Raw genomic sequence first — 19,350 nt, 5'->3', positions numbered from 1 at the left:
GGTGACCGACAGGGCAGTAGTGCCGAGGGGTGAGATAGAATCTCCGGTGAAGCTTGTGAGAGCCGAGGCCAAGGGAGTGAGATCTTTTTTGGTTAGGCTGAGCTTCTGGAAGGCGTCAAGGTACAAAACGTCAGCTGAGCTTTTGGTGTCAACCATTATCCTTTTGACCCAAGCATTAGCGATCCTAGCCGAGATCACCAGGGCGTCGTCATGGTTGGGGTGCTCGAATCCCACCCACCCGCCCCCCCAGCCCTGGGAAAGGTGATCTCGGGTGTGTCCTATTGTCAGGGACGCTTTTCCATAGTTGCTCGGGTGTAGGCTTTCCGTCCTAATGGGCTATCCCCTCTAGAAGCTGGTCCGCCGATGATGACATCTATCTATTTTTCGACAGGGCCTCGGGGGTGTGGGGAAGGTTCCCGTTGCTTCTTGATGTATCATCCAAGGTGTCCTCTGTGAATGAGCTCCTCGATGTTATGGTCATAGTCGCGGTGGAACTGACGATACTTGGAATAATCTCTAAGCTCACGTGGAGTCTTCATCGGGTTGGGGGCCCTTAGAAGTCCCTTCTCCCTGATTTGGAGGAAGATCTTCATTATGGACAAGCTCAGGGTGTGAGGAGGTGGTCTTGGCGACGACGGTTCAGGTCGGTCAAGCTTCCTTCTTGGTGGACTCGAGGGCTACCCTCGGGATTGCTCTGTGTGTGGTCTCTTGTGTTCTTCGTGTTTCCTTGCCACTAGGGCCTCAGCAGTAACGTATTGGTTTGCACATTGGAGCATCTCGGGAACAGTCGTTGTTGACTATTCGATCAATGACCAAAAGAACCTGGATGGATGCAGTCCCATCAAGAATGCTTGCATGATCAGAGAGGGGTGGCCATTTGGGACTCCTCAGATTTCAGTGGCGAAGCGGGTGATGAAATGAGAAAGGGGTTCGTCATCCTTTTGGCTTAGGCCGAGCAGCATGGCTGTGGATGGTTTCGGCCATGCACTGGCTAGGAAATTGAGTTCGAATTCTCTTGCTAGCTGATCAAAAGATGATATGGAGGCTGACTTGAGTCATGTGTACCATATCTGAGCCGAACCTCGGAGTGTGGTCGGGAATGCTCAGCACATCAGAGCATCAGACGTGCCTTACAATCTGAGCACGGAAGGCAGCGACATGTTCCGTGGGGTCAGAGCCACCATCGTAATCTTCGAGTGCGGGGAGGCGGAAACTCAACGGGATCAGTTTGTCTTGAATCTCCTGCACAAAGTGAGATCCTACCACGGAGGGTTCCTCGAGCTCTTCTTTGGACTTATGGAACTCCTTTTGGACCTCATCTAGATGCCAATTAACTGAGTGTAGCTGAGCCCAGAGAGAGTCCACCGAGTCAGATGATAGGGTGTCGGGCTTAGGGAAGCTTGGGGTGGGGCGTCGGGGACTCAGGGCGCTGTGCTCTAGGGTAGGCCTCGGGTTTCCTGACTGCTCCTCGTGTGGCGACGCCCGCTAGTTGGGGTTGTTGAGGAGCCGGGGATGGCACTCGTGGTTCAGGAGTAAGAGTCGACGGGTCCCGTGGTGGCAACGGCGGTTGGGACAGCACCAGCTGTTGGGCGTACTAAGGGGAGTAGGGGAATGATGGCCTACATCATCCTTGCCAAGGTTTGGACTTGGTGAGTGAGGCCGAGGAATACCTTGGCTGAGACGGGAGGCTGTCCCATGGTGGTCCCGAGAGGTGTTAGCCCGAGATCATTAAACAACTGCCAATAGTGGCTCAGAGTTACGGTGGTGGCATTCCCCTCTAAGCTCGGGGGAAGCGAAGGCTGTCCTCCATGACCAAAGGTCGGATGACCTATGAGTGGCTCTTCTTTGGGACATTCTTCAAAGTTGCTCGGCGGGGCATGTTCTTACGACATCGGGCCCTCCTTCTAGCAACAAAATGTTAGTGCACCTTTATGCCGTGGCCGAGGAGTCAACTCAACTTGGTTTGATCCCAGATGTCCAAGGGTGCTTCACGCAAGAACTTTGGTGGCCGAAGGGGACGTCGGGTTGGGTTGGACTGCTAATGTTGCCGCTTGCTTCTTTGTCGCCTGCCCCTACACTCAGGTCGATGTCGGGAGGGGGATCTCCCAACTTCTCCCTCCCGACATCGACCTCTCCGAAGCTTGAGTTAGCTTTTGATGGAATGAGAGAGAGTTTAGTGTCTTTTCCCTCCCCCTTTTCAGTAAGAGAGTTGGCTTTTTATACTTGCGACAGGGTGGTTAGTCGTACGTGGTCCTTTAATGACCGCCGAATCCTCGAGAGGATGACTTATACCTTGCAGCTAAATGTCGCTTGACCTATATGGGTCAGCGCTACGCGGCGTTGTGCGACGCCGTCCCGAGTTTTACGGAATGGCCCTGGGATGTCCAACGTCGTGCGGGTTGGTGTCGTTCGATGCCATCTTGTATTTCGTGGAGCGGCTTTGGGATGTTCGACATCGATGTGTACGATGCCGAACGACGTGGAGGTCGCTTGGACGCCTTGTTCGGGTCATTCTTCGTTAGCTCGGAGGTCATTTATTTACTGCTACGTAGATGGTGTCAAAATGTGCCATATCACTAATAATTACTGAACTATATGAATTTTGTAGATCAATGCCTATCGATATTTATTGATGCAACAATGTTCCTCGTTAAAATATAGAACATGTTCCTCGTTTTAAAGATATTTATTGATGCCTATATGAGAATGCTATTGGACCATATAAATTGACAACAATCGATTGTCTGGTACATATCGCCATCATACCGACAGCTTATGTATATAAAATATGCATCATGTTCCTCGATACTTTTATCACAATCGAGGAATCCCGGTTACCATTTTCTGTCCATTTCACTTGCTAAAAGATCTATCTTGGTATTTATTATCTTATGAAAGAAAGGAAATATATTTTTTAAGCACATTTATGTTGTTTATATTATTATATAAAATATAATTAATAAAATGATCGATGTCTCATTATCACGTGTCCGACACTTTAATATCACGAGAATGACAAATAATCAATGATTTAAGGTTATGATACATTTGAGAAATGCGATAAAACTATAAAAAGATTCTCTATATGCATTTCTTATACACTAGAGTATAATTTCAAATTTTATTTGGAATCATTTGAACCTCAAAACATCAAAAAGGTATCTGTTAAAAACACTCAATATAGTTATATAGTTTTATAAGGTTCGACATCGTCAGTATGATCAAGATAAGATTCAATCAATACCAAGCTGGGATATAGATTTATAAATTTTTTTACAATAAATTTTTTACGCATCCTTAAACTTAATTTTTGCACAATAATAAAACGATAATTTATCAAAAAAATACCATCCATGATTTATCATTATCTGGAGCAGTTCTTATTTTGAAATAAAGAGGCAGCCTAAGATAATAAAAGGACATGTATATTCTTATTTTTATTATTATATTATTTTATATGGTAGGAATGGAAATATATTCAATTTTGATTTCAAATTATCAAATCATCTAAAAATATAAAAAATAACAAAATTATTATTTATATCATATTTATCTACTATATTAAAATAATAAAATTATCAAGTTGAGTTCTATTACAATATCAATATGAACATATGTGTGTGTGTGTGTGAAGCATTTCGACTATGGTATCATTATTGTTTCATATGTATCATAAGTATTATATAATAATAATAATAATAATAATAATAATAATAATAATAATAATAATAATAATAATAATAATAATAATAATAATAATACTTTTATATATGGTATTATATTATTTTATATATGTTTCTATTATATATACCACAAGGATTATTATAATGTTTGTATGGTATGAATGTGGATCTATTTATTTATTTTAATTAGAAAGTATTTTTATTACGTTAAATGACGTTTATGACAATTACACATGGACGAATCTATTGGTATCCTAATTAACTCAGATGTCTCAATAGAGACGAATCTATTCAAATTTGATTTTGAATTATCAAATCATCTAAAAATATAAAAAAATAAAAATTATTATTTTATAATATTTATCTACTATATTAAACGATTGAAGTAAGTTAGATATATTTTATTGTGTTTTACTCGTAAATGAATCGTGTTACATCTGATCACAATATCAATTTGAACAAATATCACATTTGACTTAAAAACTCATAAAAACACCTAAAAATAAAAAACCCAATTGAATATATATATATATATATATATATATCACATTCATAAATGAATTATGTCATATTTAGTCATGCAATCATATATAACATACTTCATTTCGTAAGTGGCAAATAATAAAATTTGTTCAACTTATTATATACTTTAAGCATCAAAAGAAATTATAATAAAAATATTTATAATAATTTTTTTGTAGTTTTTATTAATTTTAAATATATTTTTACTAATTTAACACATCTCCGTCTTAATTCTACGACCTAATGTAATATAGTTCATTTTTTGTTGTATAATTGTAAAGCTTATTTAGATTATCTAAATCTTTCACGATCAAAAGAGAATATGATATAAATAATTAGTTGATTTATTATTTTATGATTTTTTAAATTTAATTTGATAAAAGATTAACAAATTTGATTATCTAATTTAGGATTAATTACAGATTATCCATGTAGTTAGTTATTTTTAACATCTCGATCTATATACTTTAATAAGTTATATTGACATTCCTATAGTTATAAAAGTAAAATAATTAAATCTATTTATCCTAACGACGTCAGTTGACGAAAACATGAAAACAAAAGGTAAAATGATAATTTTAGCATTTGATGGTGGACGACGTCGATGGTCAATGACGATGCCACTGGCGTCGGTGGTGGCAAACCCCTTCCCCTTTTTACCACTGGTGTCGGTCGTCGTCCGCCATCGATGTTCTCTATCATCGAATACTAAAATTATCTTTTTACCATTTATTTTAATATTTTTATCGATAAAAATAATATTATTAGGATAAATAAACCTAATTATTTTACTTTTATAATTATAAAAATACCAAATATAATTTTTTAAAATTATTAAATTTCAAATATTAAAGATAATTAATTAAAAGAAAAATTATAATTAGCCTTTTTAAATTAAATGTTTAATGAATGGGGGGATTCCAACGTCCACATAAATTCTAAAATAAAAATATTATCTATTAACAATCGACTATGGACATTTTTTTTGAAATATATGTATGATAATAAATAAAATTAACCCCCTTTTTTTGTCTGTTCCTTTAGTTGGTCCGGCGGATATTTCGAACACCTTTTTCTGTCCATTTCAGGTACCAAAAGATCCTCCTTTGCCTGTGTGGTAAACTGACACCACCGGCCGTCCGCGTCGCATCAAGATATTATTGTTCCTGCCCGAGACTGTTACTACCACTGACGCAGCCACTGTGCAATTATTGCCGCGTGGGAGGCGGCAACACAAAAGGGACAATAAACGCATGTGGAGTACGGTAAGAAGAATTCTTCGTGCTTATCCGCCCATAGTCTAACGTACAGTCAACCCGAGCACTCCCGGCTTTTTCCCCTCTCTTTCCTCCATCGCGACTTGATTCGTCCGTCGCTCTGTCTCTCTTTGGTGCGCGCGCGTCAATTGAAGGAAAGAATCGAGGAGGTCAACAGATTCGCATGGCCTCGGATCTCTCTCAGCTGGAATCAAGGTTTTCTCTCTCTCTCACCAGATCGCTTCTCTTAGTTCTCGCTTCTGATTTGGCGAGTACGGTGATCTTTTTTTTTTTGGCGGCCGATTGTATGATTGGATGAACTTTTCTCACACTTGACTCCGATTACCTTCGCTGTGACGCTTGTCTGGTTCTGCGAAAATTTATGAATTGGTTGAGTCCCTCATGAGGATTTGCCCCCCTCTCTCTCTCTCTCTCTGTGTGTAGATCTCTTATCTTAACTCGTGCTTCTGATTTCGCGATTTCTGAGATATTTTTGGGCGGTATTGATGGTCTGAGAGGATGAACTTCTCTCACGCATGAGTTCAATCGGTTTGGGATTCCGATTATCGTTGCTGCTTTGCTTGTCTCGTTCTTTGAGCCCTTTATAAGGGATTTGGTTCTTCTGTGCGCTTCTGTTTTGTCTTTGGTTATCGGGTCCTAGGGCTATTTTTACGGAGTTGATAATTTTGGTTGGGAAGAGGATGTTCCAGTTGGCTGCATCGTGAAATGAAAAGAAAATTGAGAATAGATTCTTGCCATATGTTTAGGTTAATCACCGAAATTTATGCAGAATACTGATAGGAAAGGCATGACTATTGTGTTTCAAGAGCTTGGATAATGCACTATTCGATTTCTGATTTTGGTTACAAGAAGCATGGAAATATACGATTGTGTATGTCGTTGTGTTATTTGCATTCCGATTCTTTGCCTTTAGTTGTTGATCTATCTTCCTGCGTGATCTATGCGGCAGTTACTTCGGGTTCCTGTTTTAGATTCCATTTGCTTCAAGTGTTTTACGTTGGATTTGGTTGTTTTGTTCTTAGGTACCTTGATGCCTGTCACAAGCTGGAGGTTCTACCCAATTCTTCAATCTCGTCAAGTTTGTCAAAAGTAAGTTTTGCATCATATAAGATGTATTTGTTCACATCTGAAGGCTTCGATTACTATTTCACCTTCTGTTTTTGATTATATTTGGATGTACAAATTCTAAGGAAGTAACTTAACATCGTTGTGCTTATTGCGGTGGGGGTTTTAATTACAGGTTAGGGAATTCTATTTAGTTGTCAAATTTGTGATTAATTTTTTTTTTAAGACTACATAAAACGCTATGTTTAAGCTTTGTTATTCCAAGAGCAACAGATTTGGCCGAAGCCATTAGTGGTTGTACAAATTACCAGTAATGAATATACTATCTTCCAAGAAAACGATGGAATTGATCATTTCGTGATTTTCTAATGTGATCACTTGATAGCATGCTGATTAAGGCTGGGAAAGGGCTCGACTGCTATCTGTTTCCTGGACTTGGAAAGGATGGGGGGACTTAATGATGTCCTAAGTATGCCCTCTAAAAGTTGTAATTCATTGAATTGAGATGTCACGAACATGTAGGGGGGCTGTTGGGTGCTTCAATAAAAAATTAGCAAGATTGGCGCATGTTACAGTAGATTTAATAACTGTGACCAGGATGAAGGATGGATGTGGTAGATATGCAGGGCTAATAGTGTGACAGCCTTGTCTAAAAAACCACCATGGGTTCTGAGAGCAGAGCAGTTTTTTATACCTTTAAAATGCTTTTAAAAAGTTTCAAAATTGTTAGACCTTCTTTTTATCAGCCAACAACTTTGTTAACATATGAAACAATTATAATCTTGACTTTACATTTATTACTAAATAAAGCAAAGATAAGAAACACCTGTTATCATGCATAGCAAAATTCAGGTATATCAGTTTAGACATCTGTGAATGGTGTTACATGGTTCAGTTGCTGCTAGTTTTTTGTTATATGTTCGTACGCACATCTGCTGTCTTTCTTATCAGTTTACTGTTCCAGTGAACATATCCCACTTAACAAATTTATCCCTAGAGTCTTAGACAGGACCTGCCTTGTCTATCTTTGCCTCTCCAAGTTAAGGGTTGTGTATGTAAACATATGAATTGCATAATGTACATATCCTGGTTCAAGGGTACCAGCATTTTCCTTTGAACTTTTTGTTTCTGACTTTTGGCAATAACAGTATGTGCATTATGAGCTGCTACTTTTGTCTTTGGTTTTGGTCACCTGCTTTCAGTTTCATTTCCTGCTTATGAGGTCAGTGTTAGTGTCCAACTTCATCATCTGGTTAAAATTTTCTAGTTCTATAAGCTTGCTCAAGTGATTAGTCCCAGAACTTATGTCTTGGTGTCCAATACAATGACATGTGCAACTACATACATACTCTTTATATCTGATAATTAGCTTGACTGTTTCTTTCATAGTTAAAAATAGGTTTTGCCTTTTTTTGGCTTGGTCCAATACCTGGTTAAGATTTGAGTATGCATTTGTATTATAAGCCAAAAGGCATTAAAACTTGAAATTGGTTAAGTTGTTACCTTTTTTTCTTTCTGAAACAAACTGGTCACTTTGTTGTATCCTTTTATACCTTTTTTTTCGAGGCCCTGCATGTAGAGTCTAATGTTTACTATTTTGCTCCCAGGTTAAGCATCAAAAGGCACACTTTGAGCAATGCCATTTGGAAATCTTGATTGACCATTTGACGTCTTCGGATATTCCTCCACTTATAGATACTCTGTCAGAAATCAGTTTATCTGATATAAATGCAGTTGATTTATGCCAAAAATCATCTAATGTTTTATTAGACGGAGAAAATCTTCTACTTCTACTTAGTGCAGTCAACCAAAAGCTTCGGGTTGTTGATCTCATTAATTCATCATTTTGGAAAGATGCTTTGCGGTATGTCATACTAAACTTCACAAGATCTCCTTTGGTATTAGAGTTCCTCTTAAAGTTCCAAATTAACAATGAAGGGGTTAACATTCAAGTTCAACACCAACTTTCATCCGAAATAATGGCCATTATAACTGAAATGTCCATTAATGAAGCAAAAAAGTCATGTGTATTAAGTAATTACAACACATTGTTGTCCATTATTATCAGTCTTATGTAACTTGAACATGTATGAATTTTGAATCATAATGGCAGGTGTTTTACTTGAAAATGGGTATCTTCTTTGATGAAATAGTGATTTGAACAATAATGTTCATTGTTTCTGTTATTTCCCACTGTAAACATGTTATAATGGACTGATCTACTTTTGAATATATGTTCATTAAAAAGTGAAAGTCAATCAAAGTGAGCTAGTCGGTTGATAGCAGCTGTTATAATCATTGTAATCATGGTCTGCAGTACCGAACTGTACCACCCGGTACGGGCGGTACATACCGATCCGACAGGTTGTCGGCACGCAGACCGCCTGTTACCTGTCCGAGTGCACTGTAGCACTGTAGCAGAGCTACAGTACTTGGCACACCTGAGTATACCGCTCGGTACACCTGGGTCTACCGCTCGGTATACCGTACCATACTGGTACCGAGCCCGGGTCGAAACACCGGTACGGTACAGTATTGCGAACCTTGATTGTAATGGTTTATTGCAGTTGTAGAGGTATCATTTATATTTATTATAATCAGCATCTACAACCTTGACCCAGATGAAATGTAACCAATATTTTGATTGCTAATGAAAACCAAACTCACTGGTTTTAGCTATACTATTAACAAAGTCAAAACAAATATTTACAACATTGCTTTCAGATTATGTTGAAAGAATTTCAGAGTGGGTTATGGTGCAAATCTTCTACCTAGCAAACAAAATATGTACACCAGGTAGAAATGGTTTGGATCCAAATTAAATGAAACAAAAGAACAGAAACCACATCACTTCCAGGACATGCGAGGCTTAGACTTTTTGTGTTGCCTTTTAGCATGGATAGTCTCTGGGACTGCCTGATATTTTGACAAATTTGAGAAAAGTTGATGCAAGATTGAAGAAGAATAGGTAGTTTGACAATGATTGGCAATAAGATGTAATCACTGTCATCTATACCGTTATATGGCGCATTGAGGCTACTAGCTGATGATTGTATTCGCCCCTGCCAGCAACCCTATTGTCCCGTTCGTCTTTGGTGGCTGTGCTTAGGCATATGTGGGTGCTGAGGTTGAGTTCAATGGTTGCCTCACTGTCTTAGATGGCATAGACTTGTCTTTCCTTGGTGGAGGTAACAAAGAATTCAAGTATTTATTCACATTCGTCATGTGTTGTCCCTCTTCGAAACTGATCGAAGGATCTTTGCGATTTTGGTAGATAGGCATTAACTCAATAATGAAAATTTAAGTTGGACTGTTTTGCCTTAAATCGTTATCCAACTGGACGTCATATTCGTTGACTTATCAATTGCTAACCAGATTTTGTCAAAATGAAATACATCCACAGAGGCGTTCATGCATTCTAGAGGTACTGAGGTGGCATCATTAGGCCCTTTAGCTACCAAGTACAATAGTGGTTGGGCCCCTTAGCATGGCCAGTCATGGCTCCCCCTTGGATGACCAAAGATGGTTTATATGGAACTTTTTGATAATGATGATGATGCTTCAGTTATGGCTGAGAGTTTCATAATCCCCTCTTGATCACTATAAATTTGCGTCATATCATATTTTATGTATGGATGTCATCACTTCAGTTATTTACAATTTGAGATATTGGACCTTAACTATTTTGTTCACCTATATTGTTCAAGTTCCCCATTAATCCATCCATGGTTTATGAACGTATGCTACTGTAGTGCTTATTCAATAGAAAACTTTGTGCATATTGCATGTTAAAGTTTCTTATGAATCTTAGCAAACATTAAGGTGTTTAAAATTGGCTGCACCTACACCTGACATGCCCCATTCTTCAGGGTCTACCAATTGCATGTCTTGAGATCTGTTAGAATTAACCAATTGGATCTTAGGGCAAGATTAGCCAATCCTGATTATCATGGCCTTTCATAGCATGGATCATCAAAGGATGTTAGAAACTTCTCACTTTGTAAATGCATGTTTTGTTGGTTAGTTTCATTTTCATAGATGCTGGCATTCTGGAACTCTGTCTTAGGTAATTGGTTAGAAACTTCTTACTTTGTAAATGCATGCTTTGTTGGTATGTTTCATTTACATAGATGCTGGCATTCTTGAACTGGCTTAGGTAATTGGAGTCTGGAGTATTTATTGCATGTCAAACTTATGTTGTTCGTTGGCATAATTGGTGTGTTCTCTGTTGTTTCTAGTGATATTTGCCAGAGAGGTACAACATGCCAGATTTTGAACTTACGTTTCTCTTCTATTCGAAAGCTCAACATGATTGGGAAATTCATGCAGTTACACACACTTAATTTGGATTTCAGTGTTCATTTGACCAGTTTCCACATCAGTTGTTTTAGTTGTATGCCAAAGCTAATGCGGCTCTCGATGTGTGAAACACGAGTTGCTAATCTTTGGATGACCAGTGCTGCACTGTCAAAACTTTGTTCTTTGGCAGAACTTCGCTTCCAGAATTGTTTGTGCTGTTATGATACTGGGCCATGCCCGGCATCTGGTGGAGTTATTAGACCGGGAAATGAGAAATTTTGCTCTAGTAAGCAACAATTTTCTTCTTATTATGGGTCACAATCCATGGCTAATGAGAATATTTTGGAGCAAACTATGCCACACTACTCACAGGATACTCTTGATGGCCTTTGTTTAGAGAATCTTCCATCAGTAAATCATAGTTTGCTTGGAAGCACTTCTGAGGAATTATCAGAAGAAAGTGATCCTGAATTTTCAAGTGATATACAAGGGATTGATAATATGCGAAAAATTTCTGATACCTTCACTGAGTTCGATGGACAGGCCAATTCAAACATCTTTTTAAGACCATCCGAACTTTCCACACCATCTAGTTCTTCAGTGCCATGTACTACCCCAATTTCTGAGATAATGGATGCAAGTGGAAGTTTAAATAATGACAATTCTTTTACTGGGCAAGCAACTCTTGGTGAATTTTGTTGTCAGCCTAATCACAGTGATAACAGTTTGTTCGATGATATATTTTTTCCTAAAGATGAAGGTTCTTCAAGTGATATGTTGAATGGGGGGAGAACTACAAGGATGTCATTGAAAAATCATATTTCTAGTCATCCTTCACCCATTTGTTTTGAAAGATACTACAGAGAATTTATCATAACCTCACTGCCACGTCTAAGAGTTCTAGATAATTTGCCTATTGGGTCTCTGGAGAGGCAGGAAGCAAAAGTAATTTTTAACAGATATTTTGAGTGTGCACCATATAATAGACAATATAAAGATAGTCTTATCAATATTCTGCAGAGGCGTGAAATCAGCAGTGGTATTTTTTCCCAGAAAGCTTCTAAAGTGAAGCAACCATATTTTAGAGAAAGTAATCACTCGTTTCGCAGGTCACTTTCTGCTTCTAAAGTAAGCTCATCACCACGGCCTCATTTACATTCCATTTCCAAGTTTAGAAGTTGTTCAAATGAAGAAACAAAGAGTTTTCGTCCAAGACAATTTGAATATCATCCTACAGACCCAAGACTTATGGTCTTTGGAACATTAGATGGGGAACTTGTCGTTATCAACCATGAAAGCGAGAAACTTGTTGGTTACCTTCCCTCTGTTGGAGCACTAAATAGCATTTTAGGTCTTTGCTGGCTTAAGAAGCATCCATCGAAGGTAAGCTAACAACTGGTGAAAATAGATCTGCTGCTTTTAAATATGCTGAGATCGTCTCTTCTTTTTAATTCAATAATAGTGTGTACTTGTTGCTTCACAAATAATTGTATTTATACTCTTCTTGTCCTACATTTTCCACATTACTGACTTGTCCTGGTTTGGGTTTATGCTGTCGCTACTAGCTCATTGCTGGCTCAGACAATGGTTCTTTGCAAATGTATGATGTTTGTCAAATGCCATCAAAGATTACTGATCGATTTTGCACAATGGATGCTTCTATGCACACATTTGATGATTTTGAGCAATTGACATCCGTCCATGTAAATTCAAATGATGAATATTTCCTTGCGAGTGGATTCTCAAATCATGTGGCTCTTTATGACATAGGCAGTGGAAGAAGGTTGCAGATTTTCAAGGATCTTCATAAGGAACATATTAATGTCGTCAAGTTTGCTCATCATTCACCCACTGTATTTGTTACTGCATCCTTTGATAAAGATGTCAAGATGTGGGACTTAAGGCAAGGTACTTCACAGCCTTGTTATACAGCTCCTAGCTCTAGGGGGAATGTGATGGTCTGCTTTTCTCCTGATGATTACTATTTACTTGCATCAGCCGTTGACAATGAGGTAAAATTATAGCACACTTCAAGATTTGTTATACTTGCAATCCTATATTGATGTAATCTTAACAAGTATTTCCAGGTTAAGCAACTACTGGCTGTAGATGGAAGACTCCATACATCATATGACATTGCTTCTACTGGAAGTGCGCAAAATTATACTCGGTCTTATTACATGAATGAAAGAGATTACATTATAACTGGGAGTTGTGAAGAGCATGTTGTAAGAATATGCTGTGCTCAAACTGGAAGGAGGCTAAAAGATGTCTACCTTGAGGTAAATTAGTGCTAAAAATTGTTTTTTTTATTGTCTGTAGCTTATAATTGATTGTCTGATGAGTTCCAAGAAAGCTAACATCGTCACATTTTGTTTTTGAATACCTAATGTGGCTTTGACTTTCAATTAAAGACTAGTGAAGATAATCTGTTTACTACTGATCCTGAATTATTTCACGTGGTTCTTTCTTATTAAAAGAAAATTGTTTCATAACCTCCAAAAAGATTTTTGATTATATTTTGATCACTTATCTACCAATGATTACAAGGATCGTAATTTCATACCGTACCGTTGTTTCGAGTGTAGCTCGGTATGGTACGATACAAAGTACCGAGTGGTACACTAGGGTGTATCGCTCGGTATATATATATATATATATATATAAGTTAAAAAAAAAGACGACGTCACCTCCTTTTTATGCCCACGTGGGGAGAAGAAATCAAGGTTTCCTTCTCCCCGCGCAAAAAAAAGCGACGAGGTGATGTCACTGCCTCGTCGCCTCGTTTCTTCTCCCCGCGACGTCGTTGAGGCTTCTTCTCCCTGCGCGGATGAGGAGAAGTCTCTAATGACGCCAAGGCCTCATCGCCTCAGATGAGGAGGCAACATCTCATATGCGACGTCCGATGAGGGAGGACGGCGACGGATCGGGATCGTTGAGGGAGAGTGACGCCGGATCTCCATGTTCTCCCCCTTCTTCTCCCTCTTCTTTCTTCTCCCTCGGCTAATACCACCCAGTAGCGGGTGGCGATAGTTGAAATTGATCGTCATTGACCGATTTAGGATGGTAATGGGGCGGTAGCAGCCCCACTCGATGGTACCACTTGGTAGTGGGCGGTCCACGTACCGGTCTATTGGTAGACTGGTATGTACTGCCCGGTACGGGTGGTATTATTCAAAATTAAAATCCTTGAATGATTGTGTTATCACATTATATTCGTTATATCATATGTATCTAACAAAATGTTAAACTCATTTAAGGTATCATAATAACATAATAACATGTTTATTTTAACGACATCATTGAACTGTAAAAAGCTACTCTTGATCTATAATGAAATTTCACCAAAATGGTTTAAGTTTGATGCACGATGAACATTCCTAATCGATTGTTCCATGATAAACTTCATTACAGGAACCTGTTGTATTTTTAGCTTTGATGCCTGTCAACTCTGACTTGCAGTTTGCACAATTAACTGTTCCATAACATTTAGCTTCTAAGTGTTGATCCTTGTGGGCTTGGGACAACCATGGAAGATGAAAATTGCTAACTTGTGGATTTGGGACAACTACTGAGGATGAAATTGCTTAGGCTACTTAATGTCTAATTTGAAGAGTGTCAGTTTAATCTTTGTTTGTTAGCTTCAACTGCCCAATGCTTTCTAGATTTAAGTGGACGCCTCATGTTATTGTTCTTGGCAGCAGGACAGGATACATGTGTCTTGCTGCTACAAGATAGCTAAGTCTTATTATAGAGCTATTATATTACAGTGGAATAAACAGATGGAAAGAATCATGTCAGTCATTTGAACTGTTTTATTGCCCAAGAAGAAAGTCAATGAGGGCTGATTGCTAATATATAGTCTTTAGTTCTTCTGAGAAAGGGACATCATCTTGAAAAGAACCGATTACAATCAATATTGAAGAATGCATCTATTTGGAGGTAGAGTTGTCTAGATTTAGAGTTTCATGAAAAGACTGGTTTCACATTGAGAATTATTAGTCTGTTGGAGCTTTCTGTTTTCTTTCTGTTTTTGCATATTTAGTTGCTAATGTTGCTAACGTATTTAATTGTTTCCTTTCTTATTGGTAATTTTTATGCTTATGTGGAACTTCCTTTCCATTATAGTCTTTCAAGTTTAGTACCCTTGGTTTTCGATTCAAAATTTTCTTGATCTTCTTTGGATTATTATATCTATTTAAATTATATTTCCCTTATTCTTTATATAAATGTATATATAGTGTAGTTTCTTGGATGGTATATAGCAGCTGTGATATGCTTAGCACACTATATTGATATCGAGCCTTCTTAAAAAAATTGAACAGTCATAAAATTTTGCTTATGAAATTATGTTGAAATATCAGTGTTGTCAACTATAACTTAGTGTTCGTAGATTCCATAGTTAAATTAAAAAATAAAAGTTCTAGACACAATTCTACGTTGCAAACTTGGAATTGGAACATCCTTGTTATGTGCCTCTATGTTGGCATTAATGTAGCAGTCACATCTTATTTGCAGGGCCGGGGTTCAAAAAATTCCATGTTCATACAGTCTTTGAGGGGCGATCCATTCAGGGTGAGAATTTGTCTTATGCACTCTTTTGATATTTGTGACTTCTGAAATTGATGAATTTGCAGTTTATATGTCTATCATATTTTTAAATTTTAATTCTTTTTGTTATCTTTCTTGAAATTTTACTTATTTGCACCTCACGAAATTTCTTGCTTTAATATCTCAGTTGAAATTATGTTGACAAAGAAATATTTTTGTGTTATTTCAGAATATGTTCAACATGAGGTAAAAGAAAGTCATGATTACATGCAGTAGATTTCTACTCTATATATCTTCATTATCTCTAATAACTTGAATTTCTTTTTGATTTTTTGATGCACTGAAACTGTATGAAATGGTCATCATATTACCTTGTTAAATCTGTTTCGACAATCCTTCTTGGTAGTTATAAAATTTTTACTATTGTCTTTTAAATATCATTAGTGTTCTCTCTGTAATTGATTCAGTTAATATGTGCAACTTTTTAGCTGCGTTGTTTATGCTGGTTCAACATAGGTCAGCTTCTGAACTTTTAAAATGGTTGTTGATATACATCTTCATAGATAATGGTACCGCACAGTGCACTCTATCTCCAAATTGTTGTGATGGTCATTGCCTAATGAGGTTAATTTGGTCTTGTTCTCCCGTCTGCAATCATAAAAATTTTAATGGTCATCTAGATGTTAAAACTCTATAAGTTCGATCAGTTGTTCACTTTAGACTTCTATGTAGCTTAAGAGCCAGGATCTCCCTATGGGCTATAAGGTTGGATCTAATTAGACATTATCTGCTTGAACCAAGATAATACAACATCAAGTCAAAAATGAATGTGACAAAGTAGAGTCCTGTAGGATGTATGCAGTAGAATTGTGACTGTAGTCACTATACTGGTGCTTGAGTTGTAATAGACCCTAAGTCAACAATTACTGTGGCAAAGTAGAGTTCTGTAGGATGTCTGCAGTCGAATTGCGGCTTTCTTTGCTCTATTGGTGCTTGAGTTATGATGTCTTCAAATTCAAGAAAAAAAATGACCATTACCATGAGTTAGCCATAAGATCCATGCTAGTAGGAAGACTGTGATTTTGAGGAACTCTATATGATTGTAGATCATATAAACTGTCTCAATTGTCCATAATCATTAACGAACCTTTAGTACCTTGCGACGATCCCCATGTGGATCTAACCTCGATCTTGCAGAGATTTAGCTTTGATACTTGTGTATCTGGCCTAGATCCCTTGTTGCTTGTGGATTTATATCAGATTGGCATGGATATAGGCTGGATGCACAAGAATTTTGGTAAGATCTGAACAGATCTTTGCAAGATTTTGATGGATTTTATATTAGATCCGTTAACATATAGTTCAGAATCATTCATTAACTCATGTAGCCATCATCTATAAACTTGAGAAAAATCCTAAATCATCTGAATTCATGATATCATTATTTGAAGGAGAAACAATCATAAGAATGCAACTTCATTCTGAGAAATTAGGCAAATGAATGCCAATTTGAGGTTTGGATTTACCTTTTCCATATAAAAGGTGGGATGATTTTTTGAGAACGAACCTTCAAATGTTTGAGATTGGTCTTGGAATAAAGAGAAATCAATTTTGAGGAGTGGGATTGAGAATGTTTGTTGAAGAAATGGGGAAATAATGGATTGAAATTGAGAGACAAGTGTAGAAATGAGGGGAAGAAGATTATAAAGAGGCCAATGAATATATTTTATTATTTGGAAACTGGCGGTATGCTTACCATCTGGGTTGGTATCACTAGGTTCAAACCAGAATGGTGAAATTCCCAGTTTGTGTGCTGGTCCCCTATTGGACCAGTAAATACTTCCGATTGGATGGTAGGGCTGGTATTTGAATCATTGTGAGGAATTATGTTAGAATTTGCAGGTTGACCAAGCAAATGAGTTAACGGAGAATTAGTTTTCTTGAAATGTCATTTCTGGCACTTGTGATTGTAAAACAAATAGGAATATTCACCAGCCAGTAATACAAAGTAGGATCAAATGTTGGTCTTAGAAATTAAATCAGAAATCATGTGGTCAAAGGTGCATTTCAGCTTTGAATACAAGTATTCTGAAATTGTACATAGTTCAAGACATATTTACCATGTGTTTTAGCAGCAGTAAAGCCGTAAGTTTTAACTATTTGGGTTCGACTATATGGATCTTTTACCGCCGTTGAGATCTATAAACAGTCATATGTTTAGTTAAATTTAGACCACTTAAATATTGATATAGAATTTCTATTAAAATCTTTTTAGGTTTTCCTCTACCTCTTCTTGTACCACTAATGTTAATCATTTGATCTCTTTTAACTATCGCATCTATAGGACACCTGAGCACATGTTCGTACTATCTTAAACGATTGTCTCTCGTCTTATCCTCCATCGAAGCGATACCTAATTGGTCACGAAGAAAAATATTTTTTTTTTATCTTTCATAGTAATTCCACACATGCATCTCAGCAATGCAAATTTTTTTTTGTATATGTTGCTTCTTAACGATCCAACACTCAGATCCATAAAACATTGTTGGTCTCATAATTTTGTTATAATTTTTTTCAATCATAAAGATATCCAACGATTACACAAGACTCTTGATACCCCTCACAACTGTTTTATAAATTTATCACATGTTTTAACAAGTTGTAAAATTTATTATGCAGAGACAAAAGATGGATTTATCAGTTGACAACAAATAATACTAAACTATAACCTGAAGTTGGACATTTTCAAATGTCAACTCCTCACTAGGATGGTTAAATTAAAGTTGCTGAACTACTTGGATTTCAAAGCTCCAATGGCAATATCTTGAACAACTGGATGTCGCTCATACTTTTACTTTGGCAACTTGCATAATTAGATTTCAGTTTTTGTGCATCTTTGGGTTTTCAAAATGGTCATTCTTGGAGTTTGTGGAATTTGTAGAAAGAAGGATAATAGAAGAACAGAGGTCAGATACTTTAAAAAGGTTACATACCACGTAAAATTTTAGCAGTCTAATAATAACTTTATTGCATATAGTAGTACTAAAATGATTGGTCAAAATTTGCCAAAAAGAATTTGTTCTCTGTTTTCGCTATTGTGATAGTATCCTCCTTCCCGGTGTTACAATACCCTTGTTATAAAATTTGCAAGAACGAATGGAACCATGGGGCAGCTTCCCAACCAGTCTGCATTAGTGTGCAAAGTCTACATATGATTTTCAGGCATACTTTTTTGTTATTTTTATCTCATCTGTTAACAATGCTTATTTGTTGCAGGATTTTCACATGAGTATCTTAGCAGCATACTGGCACCCATTTACTAAATCTGAGATCGTGAAGGTAGTTATATTTTGCTTTTAATTCTCATCTATTATGGCCAAAATCTAACACCTACATCCTCTTGAAGTTGCTCATCTGAAACCACCTATTTTGCAATTCTTCTGCAGGTAAACTTGTTGCAAACTGAGGAATGCAACGAAGAAAACACATCTGGTCAGTGTGCCTTGGCTTCATCTGGAATGGGGGGTTAAATATCGAGATTTCTCTTCTCGGAGGTGATTTTATAATGTGTAAAGTGAATTGCTGATTTGCTGGTCATTCCAAAATGTCCAACCGGAGCACAGCTATAGCACCCCTGATACTGACCTTGCTGTTCATATTGCATATAAATTATTCCTCTATCTGATGCCAGCAATCTTTGGTGTAAATATCTTTGTTTTATGATCAATAGTTGTATGATGTATGCTGTTCATAGTGTTTCTGTAAAGATTAAGAAACTTCTGTAGGAATATGTAAAGATTAACTTGTGCTTCAGCAGTTAGTTCTTTCACTGTACCAATAACTATATTGTGGGTAAAGTGATATTCAAAGGTGAGAAATGTTGCTCATTGTCACATTAAATTCTGTTATGCTAATGTTATGTTGCAACTGCTCACTTACAGAAATTTCTTTCT

At 37.2% G+C, this 19,350-nt stretch overlaps 1 protein-coding gene across 1 annotated transcript; it reads left to right on the top strand.

Moving 5' to 3' along the window:
* The first annotated feature begins 5,476 nt into the window (after nt 1–5,476).
* LOC103996539 (protein DWD HYPERSENSITIVE TO UV-B 1) lies at nt 5,477–19,290 on the top strand. Its single transcript, XM_009417452.3, has 9 exons — nt 5,477–5,677; nt 6,505–6,571; nt 8,155–8,411; nt 10,786–12,229; nt 12,412–12,858; nt 12,934–13,128; nt 15,365–15,421; nt 18,674–18,736; nt 18,844–19,290. The coding sequence occupies exons 1-9, from the start codon at nt 5,646–5,648 to the stop codon at nt 18,925–18,927; spliced, it is 2,646 nt and encodes an 881-aa protein (XP_009415727.2). The 5' UTR covers nt 5,477–5,645; the 3' UTR covers nt 18,928–19,290.
* Nucleotides 19,291–19,350: the final 60 nt, after the last annotated feature.

Source organism: Musa acuminata, chromosome BXJ2-1, assembly GCF_036884655.1.
Source record: "Musa acuminata AAA Group cultivar baxijiao chromosome BXJ2-1, Cavendish_Baxijiao_AAA, whole genome shotgun sequence".
Lineage (NCBI taxonomy): Eukaryota > Viridiplantae > Streptophyta > Magnoliopsida > Zingiberales > Musaceae > Musa > Musa acuminata.
The sequence above is the reverse complement of the archived record's forward strand: the minus strand, read 5'-3'. Positions and strand labels throughout refer to the sequence as shown.